Here is a 16,688-nt window from a genome sequence, read left to right as displayed (position 1 = left end):
GTATATGGATTTCAGCTGTTTGCTGAAGTGCATTTTCAGACTGAATCCTCCATGAGGGAGCAGTTTTCTTTTCTTTTTTTTTTACAGTTAAGCCAAAATTAAGCCTAAATGCCAAAAAATATACATAACAAAAACAGACCTCAACTTATTGTTTCTGATTTATGACGTATCTGTGTTGTGGTCTGTGTAGAAAAGAACTGCAAGGTCAGGGACCAGAGTTAAGCTCTACTGTTTAAAATTAAGAGTTTCCCTAAAATATTCACCATGAACTCCCAACACCAAAATCAGCATCAATCAATAAACATTTTTGATCATCTGTTGAAATAAATCCATGGACACCACAAACACCCAGTACTTGAACATGTGGGTATAATGGCTTGAATTGAAGAGACTGTCCCCACGACCATGGAGATTCTTAAAGCCTGTAAAACTCCCAGAAAACCTCACAAGGGTGCGAGACCTGATCATGGCAGCTTATCTTCCATTCAGCACTGCACTGCTGCAAGACATTAGCTGGTGCTGAAATATCAATGGGATCCCCCATACTAGATTAGTAACAACATATTAACTGCTGACTTTGACACGTTCCTTCTCCTTGTCCTGTTGCTTTAGCCTGTAGTCTGACAGCGCTGCTCTTATGGCATCTTCAGCAAGCACTAAAAGAAAGTGAGTGAGGTTTTAGAAACATTATGAGAATGTATGAATTTAACAGCAGAAAAAGCTCTGGTTTCACTAACAAATACACAGACATATTGGGATGTACAGTAACAATAAAATCTACTTTCTTGGTATGAATAACATTATTTATTTTCATATAATACATTTCCATACAGGACATGAGGAGGTTGCAGAGTATTTTGATGAGTATGAAAACCATACACCTATGGGAGGTTTTGAACAGCTGTGTGCCAAACTCTCCATCATCTTAAAAACACTTTCTGTGAGGAAAGATGTTTCATCCCTCCAGTGAAACTTGAATAAACAATGACAAGGAGAACTGAAACTGTTATGGAGGCTTGTGATAGCCCAGTGCCTTACTGAAACACTTCCTTTTATTTGTCACGGATCTCTACGTTTATAATAACTGTGTGATGGCAAGCACATGTGTCTGCTTTGGTTTAATTGCCTTGAACTTACTAGAGCAATGAAGCTTGACTGGAGGTAGGCAGAGTTCTTTGGCAATATCTGTGTTCTTTATCTTCAGAGCTTCATCAACCTGCGGGGCAAAATCAGTATAACCAGATCATCAACAAACTAACCAAAAGAAAAACAAAAACAGCACTTTATAGAGCTTCTCCTCTTTTATCTGTGTTGCACCGACTTACCGATTTCCCCTTCACCCACTCTGTTGCTAGAGAACTGGAGGCAATGGCTGATCCGCAGCCAAATGTCTTGAACTTTGCATCCACGATCTTGCCATTTTCGTCCACCTCGATCTGCAAACAGCACAGCGTCAAACAACCAGTTAAACACGGCTGGAAGCTGAAAGTCATGGCAGCAGCAACTCCTCCAACTTACCTGAAGTTTCATAACATCACCACAGGCTGGTGCACCCACCAACCCAGTCCCCACATTCTTGGCGTTTTTGTCTAGAGAGCCCACATTTCTTGGGTTTTCGTAGTGGTCCACCACCTTAAGGGAATTGACAGATACAGTAAACAGTGTATTAGTGATATGTTATTTTAGGTAATGCGTTGAAAAGATAAGGCGATGCTGGTAAACTTAGCTGCACCCACTGACAAACGGACAACACATATATAACGCCAGCTAATGGTCAGTGGGTTGGTTACAATTACAGTTTGAAAGCATAATTCTTTGGTCGGTTACCTTTTTATGATATGAACAGAGAACATTCAGCCGCGGGCTCAATAACCTCCTGCTAAACAACAACAGCGAGGTCGCAGAGTTTCGTAAGGAGACAGCCGCCATGTTTTGATACCGATGATGAACGGAAACCAACGAATGGGCACGAGCGAGGACGACTGGTTTTTGTTGACAAACAAGCGAAGAAGAGAGGTTTCTCCGACGAAGGAGCGCCAACTAGCGGCTAACAGCTGCCGTTACACGAGTTCAGTGACGTGCTCCACGTCTCACCATACTGCCGCTGGCTTGTTAGGTTGTTACCAGGCAGACAGACTTTCCAGTATGGCAGCGTCAAGCAACGCAGAGCAAACGCAGTTGCAAGACATGGAGGAGGAAGATGCAGGAATGGAGGAGAGAGAGATGGAATCGGACGAAGAGGAGGAGGAGGGCATGGGAGTAGAAAATTCAGACGACGACGAGGACGATTCGTCTGAGGATGAGAAGGAAAACGAAGCCGAAATCCAGCGTTTGGAGGAGCAGGTAATTAGCCAACAGCCAAGCCAAGCTTAGTTAACTAACGTTAGCCGACGAGCTAATGAGAATGAATGGGCGGTAAACACTGCCAACTACTGTAAATCAACAGCTTTAAAACTGTGAGCTGCCGTGTCCTGCTGTGGTTTATCAGAAATTGGAAATATATCAGTGTTAGCTGCTGATATCTTAAACAATTAAATGCGCGCGTATGATACGACGCCATCCACATAGCTGTCGTGATTAGCTGGCTTGCTAATCTGTGATGCTAATAGCTCGTCTGGTGTCACATGCGTCTTTTTCTCCGTCTCACTCCAGAGTGACATTACAGCTTCCAGAGTGGTCAGACAAGTACACATGTTAATATAAAGTACACACTGTCCTAACTTTTGTCGGCCGTCGCGTTTAAGGTGTTAAGTTTGTCGGATTTATAATTTTCATTACACGCAATAAATACTGTACTCTGTGCTTCCACGATTACTAAGCCAAAACCAAGTCTATAACTGCATAAGTACTTATGTTACACCCAGTTGCTAGTATACTCCTTGCTAAAAATTAATGCCGTTTAATTCTAAAGCAACAAATCCTACAGTCATTGAGTTTATAATGTTGACTGTTGCAGAGAGTCGTTGATTCAGCTTTGATTATTTTGGAGGCTGGTTCTTGTGCCGCTTAAGAGTCTTTAATATTATCTAGTCTACCCTAACTGCTATAAATAAAGGGAACAAAAGATGAGATACACATCTCAGAATAACACAATACAGTTCAACAGCACCATAAACCACAGCCTGCAAATTATCATTATAATTTATTAATTCATTATAATTATAATTATAATTATGAAGGTAGAATTTAGGGCTGCAACTCACGATTATTTTCATTATTGATTAATGTGCCAGTTATTTTCTCCATTAATTGTTTAAAATGTAAGAAAATAATGGAGAGCACTCATAGAATATCCTAAAGCCCAGGATGATGTCTGAAAAATAGCTCGCTTTGTCCAATTTATTTTTGTAAATCAAAGAAAAAAAACAAAGCAAACCCTCAAAAATAAGATGTTGGAACTAATGATTGTTTGGTATTGTGAGTTGAAAAATCAGTTGTCTAATCAATTAATCTGTGGTCCATTTCAGCTGCAGCAGAATTTATCACAGTGTTGTTGAATTAGATTGCATTAGTTTTAGCCAGACCTACCTAATGAACTGGCAACTGAATGTATTTGGTTCTGTGGTACCCCTGGGGGGAGATCTGTCTAGTTTATGTTCCATATTTGTCACTGGTTGTGTCTGAGTTAGGTTTCAAGATGTGATTGTAGTGCCAAAACCAATGTGATCAAAACCTGTGAAGTCATTTCTGCTTAAATGTTTTGGGTATAAAGTTACTTCAGTTATTAAGATGGCACTGAGGTCAAATTATAATTTGAGTTTAATATTTTCTTTGGCAGCTTTAATAAATCACTTCTCAATAGAAGAAGCATGAGTTAATTAGGACATACCTAATTGTATTATTCACCATCTTACCCTCCTGTCATATTTGTGTGATTTTTTTTTTTTTTTTTCAGCTGTCAATCAATGCCTTCGACTACAACTGCCATGTGGATCTCATCAAACTGCTGAAGCAGGAGGGAGAACTTTTCCGGCTGCGAAAGGCAAGGCAGAAGATGAGTGAACTTTTCCCTCTCACTGAAGGTTGGTGGATGTCTAATATGCTTTCGGGGTCACAAAGATCAGTTGACAGCTGACCTGCATTATTTGTGCAACTGGAATCTCATTTTGTTTAATCCTGCAGAGATCTGGCTGGATTGGCTCAAGGATGAGATCCGTGTGACTGAGGACGATTCAAACCGGGAGAAAGTATACGAACTTTTTGAGAGAGCTGTAAAAGACTATATCTGTGAGTACATTGCATCACTGTTAGTGCCTTTGATTTGGTATTCAGTTATTACACGATCTAAACATTTAACTCTGTGTCTTTATGCCCAGGTCCAGATATCTGGCTTGAGTATGCTCAGTATTCAATCGGTGGCATGGGCTTACCAGGTGGGATAGACAAGGTGAGGTCCATCTTTGAGAGAGCCGTGACAGCTGTGGGGCTTCACATGACCAAGGGACATACGGTGTGGGAGGCGTACAGAGAGTTTGAGAATGCCATTCTGTCAACAGTACAGGTTTGTGTTTCCGTCACGAAAAGAGATCTTATTCATGGTCAGACATACACTCTGTTTTTGTTGCTGTTTGATATGTTCTGGAGAAATATTTATTTTTGATGGTGCAGTCTCATTAGATTAGATTCTATTAGACTTTTAAAGACAGTCAATTGTTAGATTAAAAATACTTAAGTACAGGGGTAGATGACGTTGATCTGTCTCTGTCAGGTTATCAAATCATGCTTTTGAATGATAATCCGCTCATGTAATTCGAAATAAATAAAAATACTTTCAGTGCAGAATTTTTGTAACGTTAGACTAAATGGGCCTTTGCTAAATTTTGACACAATTCTTTCTACTGCCTCTCCTCTCAGCCTCCCCCTGGCAGGATTCCCAGCCGAGAGGAGCAGGAGCTGCTGAACACTCAGCTTGAGCGAATCCACACGCTGTTTCGCCGCCAGCTGGCCATCCCCTTAATGGGTAGGCATGACGCCTCTTCTGTACAGACGGGTTTCTGTAAAATAGGCAGCTTTCCTGTTGTGAGGGCTGTGTGTCGTGGCCTACCTGAAAAAGTGTGAATTACCACATTTAAAAAGATAATGCTGCCTTGTGGGATGGTTTGAAAATGGCACCGATGTGATGTGGCCTTTGAAATGCCATGCAGATTTAGTTTGGTTCAGGAGTGGACAAGAGTTAGGCAGAAGGTCTGGTATTATGTTTTTTGTTTTTTTGTTTTTTTTAATCTTGGCCCAGCTGAATGGAGACCAGGGGCATTTCTGTAATGTCAGAAACCTTTTTGTATCTGAAATTCTCAGAGATTAGACAGTATAGTTTAAAACATTTGGAAATTTACACTAACTTCAAAATTCATACAGTGAACGTGGTGTGTGTATTTTTTATTATTAATTCTGAGAAAAGAAAAAGTGACTTTACACTTGAGGTCATTGTGCTCCTTTGCTTTGTAGATATGGAAGCCACCTACGCAGAGTATGAGGAGTGGTCTGAACATGGGGTGCCTGAGACGGTCATACATCAGTACAAAAAGGCTTTGCAGCAGATGGAGAAGTGCAAATCTTTTGAAGAGTCACTGGTAACTGACTTGTGTTGATGATTCTGGCTGAAAAATTATGTGTTACAGCTGTCTTCCTTAAATTCTTTAAATACTGTTCACAGTTTTTGCAGAGTATAACATCTGAATGCTCTTGTCCTGCTGCAGCTGGTAGCAGAACCTCCAAAGCTTGCAGAGTATCAGGCCTACATTGACTTTGAACTGAAGGAGGGCGACCCAGCACGGATCCAGATAACCTTTGAGCGGACTTTGGCAGAGAACTGCCTGGTACCAGACATGTGGGCAAAATACACCACCTATCTTGTGAGTATTGGTCAGTGTTTGGGGTGTTGCTGCCTTTTAACGGGCTCCCAGTTGCACGGTGGTGTTTGCTGTGTAGAGTTTGGACTCATTTCACACTCCATTACCTCCCACTCTGACTGATCTTATTTGGGGCCTAAAACTTGCCAGTTTCCTCGCTTGCCAGCAAAGGCTAAACAGCTATGATCAAAGTGTTACAGCTTGTGTTGAGCTTATCTTGATAAATTACAGCCAGTGATTTTGCCAGCAGCTCCTCCTGACATGGATTCATGGGCCTTTTAATTGTTGTACTGTAGTTTCTGATGCTTTAAACATTAAATTTGGACAATAATCAGTGATATATCAGAGTCATAATCCGTCTACCCATCTGAAAAGGGTAAAACAATTCAGAAAATGGTTGTTCTTATTATTAGATATCATTAGTATGGTCATTATTATAGTGGCATTATAGTCCAGAACGATTTTTGGTTAAACGTGATTCTGTACTAGTCATATTCAGTGTTAAGGGATACACAAACAAGCAGTTTTAAGTATTAAAATACTTAATAGAAGGAAAATTTGGTGGCTGATAAAAGTGGCTCTTTAAATCTTTCAGCTTGTTTAAGATTATTTTCACCATTTTGTCATTTGTCCTCTCTGGGCTCTTTAGGATCGTCAGCTGAAGATCAAAGACTTGGTTCTTTCGACTCATGAGCGTGCTGTAAGGAACTGCCCCTGGACCATGGGTCTGTGGAAGAGCTATCTGCTAGCTCTGGAGAGGCACGGAGCTGATCATCAGATTGTCTCAGGTAACAACTAGAGTGCAGCATGAAGGTGCTCAGATGATGTCTCAGAGGCTGTTTTCATGTATCTTGTGTGTATATAATTCAGGTGTTATTATGTATTTGTGACGAACATTACTGAAATGGACCCACACATTTTGTTACATTGGTGTGTGAAAGATGTTGGACAGTCGTACCTATCATGAATGTGTTTTTAGATACTGTTGCTAACACTTATAGTGGTATCTTGGATCTTTTTTTCGTACTGTCACACCCTTTTCTTTTTCTTCCACACAGATGTGTTTGAGAAGGCGCTGAGTGCAGGTTTCATTCAAGCTACGGATTATGTGGAAATTTGGCAGGCATACCTCGACTACCTGAGGAGACGTGTGGATTTCAGTAAAGGTGAGAGCAGTTCCGTGTCAAAAGGAAAAAAAATCAAGTTCAGCCTGATGGTGTTACCATTTCTTTTTTTGTTTTTTGCAGAATCGAGTAAAGAGTTAGAAGAGTTACGAGGAACCTTCTCTCGATCTCTAGACTACATGAAACAAGATGTGGAAGAAAGTGAGTGGATTTCACTGAGATTTACGTTTGTGGTGCACTTGGTTTGGTTTTCATATAACTCATCAACTCATTGTGTTGTGGCTCTGTAGGATTTGGTGAAAGTGGAGATCCTTCTTGTATCATAATGCAGATCTGGGCAAGAATAGAGGTGAGCACTGTTACTATGACGACCAACTTCCACGAGTTGTATCTCTTGGAAGTTCAGCTGTGTTTAACCCTGTATTTAGGCTTTGAGTGTGTGTACAGCTACTCTTTGACTTATTTAGTCCACGAAATTGGTGATTATCTTTATGTGTGTTTAAATTTCTATACGGACAAAAACACCACTTTCACATAATACGGTAATATGGTAACAGTGTGCAGGAATGGACATCTCACCATTTTTTTCCCCCTACCAGGCCCTCCACTGCAAGAACATGCAAAAAGCCAGAGAACTGTGGGACAGCATCATGACAAAAGGGAACGCTAAATATGCCAACATGTGGCTGGAGTACTATAACCTCGAAAGGTCTGTCAGTCCATGTCTGAACAGAGAAAAGGTTAATTGAAATGAGGTGCTGATGGCTTTTAGAGTAATTGTTGAGCCATAACGTGTATATAATTTTCCTACTTTATCCGTAGGTCTTATGGAGACCCTGTGCACTGCCGGAAGGCTCTTCACAGAGCGGTTCAGTGCACCTCAGACTACCCAGAGCATGTGTGTGAAGTCCTGCTCACCTTCGAGAGGGTGGAAGGTCAGTCCCGATATAAAAAAGGAACAGTTAACATGAAAATAAATGAGCTTTGCACGAATTACAGTGTGTCTGTATTTATTTTGCGTCCTCACCTGCAGGTTCACTGGAGGACTGGGATGTGGCGGTGCAGAAGACAGAGACCCGGCTGAACAGGATTAATGAGCAACGCGCAAAGGTAGGAGCACAGACCCGCGCTGTACAGTGCAAGAGTATCATTTAGCTGCTTTTGGCTAATGTTACTATGTTGTGCCCATCTGTTAGGTGGCTGAGAAAGAAGCCAACCTGGCTCGCCAAGAGGAGGAGAGAGCTGAGCAGCGGCGGAAGGCCAAGTCGGACAAGAAGGCTCAGAAGAAGGTCCAGAAGGGAACTCGATTCGGGGAGAAGAGGAAAGCGGAGCAGGATGATTATCAAGATGAATGGAATGATGACTCAGGTAAGATTACTTGGTTCGATTGGTATAACTTTTTATTTTTGAGCAAAAAGTGTGATGTTATTCATTATGTGTTTCTAATTTTTCTGTTTGTCTGTGACAGAACAAGCCCCTAAAAGGCACAGAGGAAATGGGGACCAAACCACAGAGGAGTCCATGGAGACCGAGACAGGACTCTTTGGGAGAAACCCTCCCCCTGGCTATAAGCCTGCTCCACCTGGCCCTAAAAAAGCCCAGCAGGGAGCGGCGGCCGCTGCCCAGAGGCAGAACGATGACAAGCCAGAGCTTCGCAATGATAACAGCAGTGTGTTCATCAGCAACCTGGCGTACACCCTGGAGGAGCCCGAGGCAAAGCTCAGGACGCTGTTTGAGACGTGTGGTCCCATCAAACAGATTCGCCCTGTCTTCAGCAACAAAGGGAGCTTCAAAGGTTACTGCTATGTACAGTTTGAATCCCTGGTGTCGGTCCCTGAAGCTCTGAAGCTGGACAGACGAGAGTTGGAGGGCAGGCCCATGTTTGTGTCACCGTGTGTGGATAAAAACAAAAATCCTGACTTTAAGGTAAGTGGACACAAGTAGAAATGTTTTTTTTTGTGATGGCCAAAACAAAATCATTGAATGAGTTTCCTCTGAAAAGTCTTTGGTATTGCATAATCTTCATTGAATCTCCATCATTTCATTTACAAATTCCTAAAAAAAAAAAAAAATTTTACCCAGAAATTCATTGAATTCATTATTTTTAATTTGTCAATTTTTATGGCATTTATCAGGGTCCAAGTCTCATTCATTTCATTATATGATATTTTTATTATTATTTTTATTAGATTATATATAGGAATTATTGTTACACAACACTGGCTATTAGTTATGTCATATTGGCCCCACTGGGTTTCCATCATACTTTGTCCAGTTTGACTGTAAAACACGTGTTAAATATAATTCTTTTAGGTATTAAAAAGGTCTTAAAAAGTGTCTTAAGTTTAACCTTGATAATGCTCAACACAAGTAACATCTTCACATTTATGTCTTTGTAGGTGTTTAAATACAACACATCAATGGAGAAACACAAAATCTTCATCTCTGGGCTGCCGTTCTCATGCACTAAAGAACAACTGGAGGAAATCTGCAAAAGTCATGGCACCATCAAAGATGTTCGTCTGGTCACGTATCGCTCAGGAAAACCCAAGGTGAGGCATAAAGTGGAGGACAGTGTCCAGATGTTGTGCTAAAAATGGTTCTCTTGATAGAGCTAATGATTACCACCCTTGACCACACAGATGCTGAGTAAAGTCCGTGTGTAGAGTCTGTTGCTGTTATCATCCCTCTCTTGCTGTGTGTCTCTGCAGGGTCTGGCATATGTTGAGTTTGCAGATGAAACCCAGGCGTCTCAGGCAGTTCTGAAATTGGACGGTATAGAAGTCGAGGGCAACAAAATCTCTGTTGCTATAAGTAACCCTCCTCGCAGAAACCCGATGGATAAACCTGGCTCCAGTGGACCCTCGACAGACATGATGCCTCGCCAGGTCTATGGATCGTAAGTTTATCGACGCATTTCTCTGCCGTTCTGAGCATCTGACATCCCCAAATTTTGTAAATGTTCAGATAAAGAGCTGTTTTTTTTCTTACTATTTCCAGGAGAGGAAGAGGACGCACCCAGCTGTCACTGCTGCCTCGTTCCCTGCACCGACCAAGTGGGCCCGTGAGCAAAGTCGAGAACGGGACCTCGGCTGAGCAGGTGCCGGCAACAGCCAGCACATCAGTGACCACAGCTGCAGAGACGAAACCTTTGTCAAATTCAGACTTTGCCAGGATGCTTCTCAATAAGTGAGAAGATGAGCGAGGGAATCACGACCGCCTTCACACTGAAAGCCATCTTGTGTCCTTACAAATTAGTGTTGGTGATTTTTCTGTAATTGGTTACCTGACTTCCCTTTAATCTCAGTCTCGTTCTCATCATCCATTCTGCAAGATTGCCTTAATCGCCAAGCTCCTGCCCTTCATCACAAACCCTTTTCATACAAGACTTTTCACCAGTGTGACAGATTGTTTTTGTTGAGTGTGTTTGAAGGTGGCTGTCAGGCTATTTTATAAAAAACTAAACAAAAGAAAAAAAGCGTATCATATTTGTGTGTAAATATACTGTATCTAAAATTGTAAGCCTTATGTTGCAAGGTGTCTTTTGTTGTGTAACATGAAAGGGATCTGACAGAAGCATATGGGAGAGTATTTTTTTAAATATTCAAAACAGCCACACTTGTGAATGTTGTTTTTAAAAAAAAAAAAGGGGGGGGGGGGGGTATATGCAAAACCTTGACAGTTCAGATGTGTAATATAGTTGGTGTGCGTGTGTGCGTGCATGTGTGTGTGTGTACGTGTACATAAGTTGGATGTGCTACAGTGATGAAAAGACATGTTCCCCAGATGTTTTTAGGGAACCTAAGACTTTTATTGCGTAACTTATTTGACCTCTGAGGACACAGCTAACAAGGCTAGCAAAGTTTTTTTTTTTTGACTGTAAACCACGACTAACTCATTACTTTTGCATAATACATCTCTGAGTTACAGTATGCTTGTAATCATCAGTATTATGATGCTAGAGGGTCCAGCAAGTTAGCATTAGTTAATTGGCCTAACAGCCTAGAGTGGCAACGACTGGTTGATTGACAGAAAATCAACTGGCAACTGTTTTGATAATGAATCCTTTAAATCCATTTTAAAGGAAAATGTATAACATTCTATTTCCAGTGTTTCAAATGTGAGACTTTTCCTTTTCTTACATTAAGGTAAATTGAATGTATTCAGGATCGAGACTATTGCAAGGACAAAATAAGACATTTGATGACCTGAGACTCCAGGACATTGTGATGGGCCTTTTTCAGTTTTCTAATAATCATTTGCAGCCCTGAAAAGACATGAATTAGTTTTAGGTGTTAAAAAAGAGTTAGATTATAACCATTAAATGTTAGAAAGTACCTGTGGACAGTAGTAGTACAGTTTTATAAATGTGGTTTGGACCTGGTTTCCCTTCATGTTTTCAGTAAAGCTGATCTCACCCTCTGTATGAGCTCAGTGTTAAATGAGCCACAGTTTGCTCACGGCTAAGAGGCCACTGCCACCAGGCAGCAGGTCTGCAGCTCCTTTCGACACAAGAGAATCTATGCAGTTTTTCCATTGCTGTTTCCCTGTGTTAGGAGTCAACCATGTGTCCGTTGGTCCACTTGCCTTGTTTGAATAGCGATGACTCTGTGTCCATAACGTTCAGTATGCTAATTTCAAAAAGGTCACCATAGTTTGTAATAAATATAAATCTATGTTTTCAAAACAGATGGAATACAAGCTATATGTATTGCTCTCACCAAAGTGGCCTAACCTTTAAAAATTAAAAAAAAAAATCTAAATATGTTGCTCTCTAGAAGTCACCCTCCACCTTAGCAAAGGTGGTATGTGTGCATTGGCGTTGTTTTGTATAATTTCTATAGTCGATGTTTTGAATTTGGTATAGAGGTGAATAATAAGTGGCTTTTTTTTGTTCAATCACTATTTATTTCCCTGCTTGTTTCATCATTTAGCCTTTTCTACCCTTGTGTTTTTGGGTCCTGTAAAAAAAAAAAAAAAGAAAATGTCATGTCATGTTTTTTTCTGGTCTAAAACTTGTTTTAATAAAGTCATGTAAATCATAATGGATCCCACTGACACCCACAGCGTTGTTCATTCTAAAAGCTTATAATCTAAAGACATAATGAAAGTTAATACAACTCTTTTATTTTAAAATAAAATAAATAAAATATATGAAAGTGCTTTACAGTGTTACAAGACATCATCTTCATGCCAAAGATGGTGAACCGAATGTTCAGACACTACACATTTGCAGTGGAAATCACTGATGCATCGCAAGTCAAATGACATGGTAAGAAAGCTGTGTTTCCTCACATCAGCAGTAGTCAAACTTAAGATTGGATTCTGATGGGGATCAAAATGCATTAGACTTCAACTGGACTATGGTTACAAACTAAAATGTGTGTGTGTGTGTGTGTGTGTGGTGGGGGGGCTTTTCACTGTGCGGGAAAAAAGAGCAAACCTAAACAAACCAAAATCAGATTTCAATTCAACATCCTGCAGCAGTTTCAGTGAATTCAGCAGGTACAGAACCCAAACTGAGGCACAGGGACAGTAAGTTGGGACATGACCACCCAGTTGCAAAGCAATTCAACACATTTTACAACAATATTGTTGTTATCTCTGAGGTTATCTCTGCATGCTAGTGTCTCATGCTTCTTTTCCTCTCCTGTCTCCAGCTCAGTTGTGGATTGGGATGGTCTGTTTGCAGTCAGGACAGGCCTGGTCCTGGCTGGCGCCTGGCAGCCCCACGGCGTGCTCTGTTGTAGAAATCAACAATGTGTCCAATGTTATCTCTGTACATTTGGCTATAAAGCGAATGAAAGGCCTCACATCACCCTCATTTGCTGTGTCTAGAGCTGCATAATATTCAGCCCTTTGTTCCTTGCGAATTGTGATCGGTGGGTATCGAGCTTGCATGAGAACAAGGTTCATGAGCAGGCGTGACGTGCGTCCGTTGCCGTCTACAAATGGGTGCACATACACCAGTTTGTAATGGGCGAGAGCTGCATACTCCACAGGGTGCAGCTGCAGGGCCTCGTCAGAGTTGAGCCACTGAACCAGCTCCTGCATGTGTCTCTGCAGGTCCTGAGGGTGGGGCGGGATGTGGTGACCCACAAACACCTGGCTGGTGCGCAGCCTCCCTCCCTCCACGGGGTCCACATAGCCGAGCACCCGCCGGTGAATCTCCAGGATGTCACTAACAGTGATGGCTCCCGATCTGGACAAAAGCGTGGTGTTGATGTACTTCATGGCCGCATCCACGCCGATGGCCTCGTTCTGCTCCTGCAGACTCTTCCCAGGGACGGCGTAGCGGGTTTCAATGATGTGGCGGATTTCAGACAGAGTGAGCGTGCTGCCTTCAATGGCCACTGTGTGGTAGATGTGGTGGTAGTAGGTTTCTTCCATCACTCGGCGGAGTGCAGAGTTGCCCTTAGGAATGGACATAAGCCTGCGCACTTTACTGTCAATGATGCCAAAGTAACGCTGGTCGATCTCTTCCACCAGGGGAAGAGTTCTGTCTCGGCTGACCAGAGCCCGCTCATTACACGGGGAGATGGCCAAGGCCTTGGTGTAGAGGTGATCTGCCTGGACAACATCCTTCTCCTCCTCCAGAATGGTCCCCAGCTCCGTCAGGGCATCCACAAAGTCAGGGTTTATGCTCAGAGCATGCACCAGCAGCTTGTGAGCCTTCTCCCTCTTCCCCATTTTCTTCATCTCCAGAGCCTGCTGCAGTGCTGCTTTGGCCTCCAGCACCATCTCTGCAAACACAACATGACAGACACTGTCATCTCCATCACAGGTGAAACAGTACAGAGGTCACAGCCCAGCAGGTCTTTTCAAGAACAGAGCTGGGCAATATTATATAATTAAGATATAATATAATAATTCCATAAATATATGTAAATATCATGATTCCAGAAGTGATCATTATATACCAGAAATAATTCAGAAATCGAATATTTAATATCCCAAAATGAGACTACTATGACAGAGGATTAGGGCTACAAATTAAGGCCTATCAACCTGTTTCCTGTTTTGCGATTAATTGATGTTATTGGTCCCATAAAACGCTGTGTGAACAGGGCCATCGCATTTCCCAGGAGGCCGAGCACACGTCTTCAAATTGCTTGTTCACCACGCAGTCAGAAATCTCAAAATACAAAGGAAAGTAGAAAAACCTCATATTTACGACCCTGGAAACTGTGAATGTTTGGATTTTTTCCTTGGTAGTAAATGATTAATGAAGTCACTCTTAGGACGCCATAACATATGGTACTGATTTGAGCTGTGAGTTTGGTGGATTAGGACACCTGTTCTTGTTAGTACCTTTGCTGGGCTTGGACCTCTGAGGCAGCAGATCAAGGGCGGTGAAGGGGACGGTGAGGCTGGTGGACTGCACGGTTGGAGGCTGCGGAGAGCTCCCCCACAGCTGGCAGCGGAGCTGAGCGATACCCTTCAGGGCGGCGCAGCACTCGTTCTCCACACCGACCAGGGGCATCAGGAGGGCCACCAGAGAGCCGAGGAAGACACAAAGCAGCGGGCCCCATCCTCCGAGGACCCGGCCGCTGGTGTAACGCCACACCGTCACAGCAGCCATGATAATGCCAGGTTAAATTCTCCATCTTTCGCTGATACGGTCCCCCATGTATGTACACCCCAGCTAGGAGAGCTGGAGGTCGGCTGTCAGGATGGACAGCACGGCCAACATGACAGCTGGGAGTCACCGACACCGCCGAGGAAGTTCAATTCAAGTGCCCAACTTTTACAGCTCGTAGCTCGGTTCCCTGTCACCTGACTGCGGCTTTAAACTGAGACTACAGACTAAATTAACGACTTCTTGTCGGCGTCAGTACCGTTGTGTACAAAATACACATCATCCACTTCCTCGCGCTGCACCGGCGAACATCCTTGAATATCATTGGTCAGCATTTGATTAAAGAACGGTGCCGATTGGCTGAAAACGCAGCAATACAACAAATGGTTCGTAGCTGTCTCTGATTGGGTGTTTAACGGGACATTTTGCCCTACGTTTTGTCTTTCAGGTAAAACATGCTCCAACTCTGTTAAACGGCAATAGAGCAGCTTAATGTACTCTTGTGAAAACCACCCAAAACATCTCTATTAAAAAAAAAAAAAAAAAAAAAAAATTCATCATGAAGTGACAAATGTTTTTGTATTTGAATTGTCTTCCCTGTTTAAAGGAGTTTTAAAACTAGTTTTCTTTTCAGTTAGGGTTAGTGATTATGTACTTTCCTTTTTTATTTTTATTTATTTATTTATTTATTAATCTACTTATACATTATTTGCATGAAGGAACTGAAAACAGATTTTTTTTCCTCGACTTTTAATTGCACACTATTTTTGGATTATGCAGAAATCACCTCCTCCAGCTTTGCTACATTTGTTCTTCTTCTACAGTTTTAATGCAGAAGAAACAGAAGAGGGCAGCATTGCTCTGTTGTGCAAATATCAGAGTCATAGTGCAGCACATCCTCTGAACACAGCAGCAATAGTACTCTTGGCCTCAAAATCAGTATAATGAAAATTTATTTGAACAGCAACTTGTCTTTGAATGCAATAGAAATTAATCTGCATTTGTATGGCACAAGATTAATATCTACCTCCTCAGCCTCTTGTTAAACTCCTTCTAGTAACGTTTTGTAATCTTTGAGTTCTATTTATACTTGTCCTTCATGTACTCGATGCTCAGTTTTGTTAGGCTTTATTTTCAAAAGCTTTTATACTTTGCTATGCTTCATCTCTAGTGAAACTGCCTTCACAGAAATTACCACCAGCTGTGAACAGCCTGTGGTGAGGACTCCTGGCTGTGTGCCAAAGCCAACACTATTAGACATTATCATCCCTAAATAGCCCCCTTTCACACAGAGACTGAGACTCTGCAGACATAGACAGTGCTGGGAAAGTTATGAACAAACAACAGTGTAGATGATTGTGTGTGCAGTTACAGATTCAGTCCTCTGCGTCTGTCTGAGATTTGGGCTTTTGGGCTTTTTTGAATTTGTCATGTTGCACACTGTACTCACAGTGTGACCTGGAGCTGCACACTAACATCATTTACCACCACAGAGTCCCTCCGTGCTGCTCCAACCCACAGCAATTTCACCTTGGAGGATAATGGAGCAGCCTGTTCGAGTGTGCTAGAGCTGCCTGATTTCTTTATTCCTGTCATTCATGCGCTCTGTCACACACTTCACAAAGCAAAGAGGAGGCTATAGCAAGCTATAGTAGCCAAGAGCATATTTACATTGATTTCTCATTCTGAGAAAGAAAAAAAGAAAGAAAGAAAGAAAGAAAGAAAGAAACCTTGGGAGAATATTTAATCAACATGCTGCCAATGATTAACTGTGATGGGTGGAAAGACAACTGCTGCCTGTGGGACACAGGCTCTGCATTTTGGATATCCGTGGCTCAAATCAGACTCGGTGCTGTATAATTTGCCACTGAACCAAGATATTTTTATTATTACTCTTTGCCTTGGAAGCAGCTTTCGCTCCATAATTCATGAAACCAGGGACATAGCAGTGAGAAGAAAGAAGACAGAGACTTCACAGGTTTGTATTTCCACAAAGAGATTCTTGCTTTTATTTTTCCCTTCACAACAAAGGTGATAGTCTTAAGATCACCCACGTCCTATAAGATGTTCTTTAATGGCTCAGTACAAACTCATACAACCAAATAGCTGATTATTTTTCCATTTAAAAGACACATA

General features: G+C 41.9%; 3 protein-coding genes across 3 annotated transcripts; 1 reads left to right on the top strand and 2 right to left on the bottom strand.

The window, feature by feature from the left end:
• Positions 1–69: 69 nt before the first annotated feature.
• Positions 70–1,981, bottom strand: iscu (iron-sulfur cluster assembly enzyme). Its single transcript, XM_041042079.1, has 5 exons — positions 1,828–1,981; positions 1,519–1,632; positions 1,326–1,436; positions 1,138–1,216; positions 70–656 (listed from the first exon to the last, which is right to left on the bottom strand). The coding sequence occupies exons 1-5, from the start codon at positions 1,927–1,929 to the stop codon at positions 565–567; spliced, it is 498 nt and encodes a 165-aa protein (XP_040898013.1). The 5' UTR covers positions 1,930–1,981; the 3' UTR covers positions 70–564.
• Positions 1,942–12,015, top strand: sart3 (spliceosome associated factor 3, U4/U6 recycling protein). The gene is made up of 19 exons (XM_041042077.1): positions 1,942–2,343; positions 3,896–4,022; positions 4,123–4,227; positions 4,317–4,501; positions 4,855–4,960; positions 5,446–5,570; positions 5,697–5,852; positions 6,499–6,637; positions 6,908–7,015; positions 7,097–7,174; positions 7,264–7,322; positions 7,573–7,682; positions 7,796–7,908; positions 8,007–8,083; positions 8,170–8,341; positions 8,442–8,899; positions 9,373–9,525; positions 9,685–9,872; positions 9,974–12,015. Exons 1-19 carry the CDS (start codon positions 1,942–1,944, stop codon positions 10,164–10,166), a joined length of 3,054 nt encoding a protein of 1,017 aa, XP_040898011.1. The 3' UTR covers positions 10,167–12,015.
• On the bottom strand, positions 12,008–14,842 carry ficd (FIC domain protein adenylyltransferase). The gene is made up of 2 exons (XM_041042078.1): positions 14,285–14,842; positions 12,008–13,716 (listed from the first exon to the last, which is right to left on the bottom strand). The coding sequence occupies exons 1-2, from the start codon at positions 14,553–14,555 to the stop codon at positions 12,635–12,637; spliced, it is 1,353 nt and encodes a 450-aa protein (XP_040898012.1). The 5' UTR covers positions 14,556–14,842; the 3' UTR covers positions 12,008–12,634.
• Positions 14,843–16,688: the final 1,846 nt, after the last annotated feature.

Source organism: Toxotes jaculatrix, chromosome 7 (genome assembly GCF_017976425.1).
Source record: "Toxotes jaculatrix isolate fToxJac2 chromosome 7, fToxJac2.pri, whole genome shotgun sequence".
In the NCBI taxonomy this organism is placed as follows: domain Eukaryota; kingdom Metazoa; phylum Chordata; class Actinopteri; family Toxotidae; genus Toxotes; species Toxotes jaculatrix.
The sequence above is the reverse complement of the archived record's forward strand: the minus strand, read 5'-3'. Positions and strand labels throughout refer to the sequence as shown.

Excerpts from the sequence above, each read along its gene's own strand:
- sart3 (XM_041042077.1), top strand. The coding sequence starts at position 1,942 with ATGATGAACGGAAACCAACGAATGGGCACGAGCGAGGACGACTGGTTT. Across the intron at positions 2,344-3,895 it reads TCCAGCGTTTGGAGGAGCAG|CTGTCAATCAATGCCTTCGA; the intron begins GTAATTAGCCAA and ends TTTTTTTTTCAG. Across the intron at positions 8,900-9,372 it reads ACAAAAATCCTGACTTTAAG|GTGTTTAAATACAACACATC; the intron begins GTAAGTGGACAC and ends ATGTCTTTGTAG.
- ficd (XM_041042078.1), bottom strand. The coding sequence starts at position 14,555 with ATGGCTGCTGTGACGGTGTGGCGTTACACCAGCGGCCGGGTCCTCGGA. Across the intron at positions 13,717-14,284 it reads GAGGTCCAAGCCCAGCAAAG|AGATGGTGCTGGAGGCCAAA; the intron begins GTACTAACAAGA and ends TTGTGTTTGCAG.
- iscu (XM_041042079.1), bottom strand. The coding sequence starts at position 1,929 with ATGGCGGCTGTCTCCTTACGAAACTCTGCGACCTCGCTGTTGTTGTTT. Across the intron at positions 1,437-1,518 it reads GTGATGTTATGAAACTTCAG|ATCGAGGTGGACGAAAATGG; the intron begins GTAAGTTGGAGG and ends TGCTGTTTGCAG. Across the intron at positions 1,217-1,325 it reads AGTGGGTGAAGGGGAAATCG|GTTGATGAAGCTCTGAAGAT; the intron begins GTAAGTCGGTGC and ends TTTGCCCCGCAG.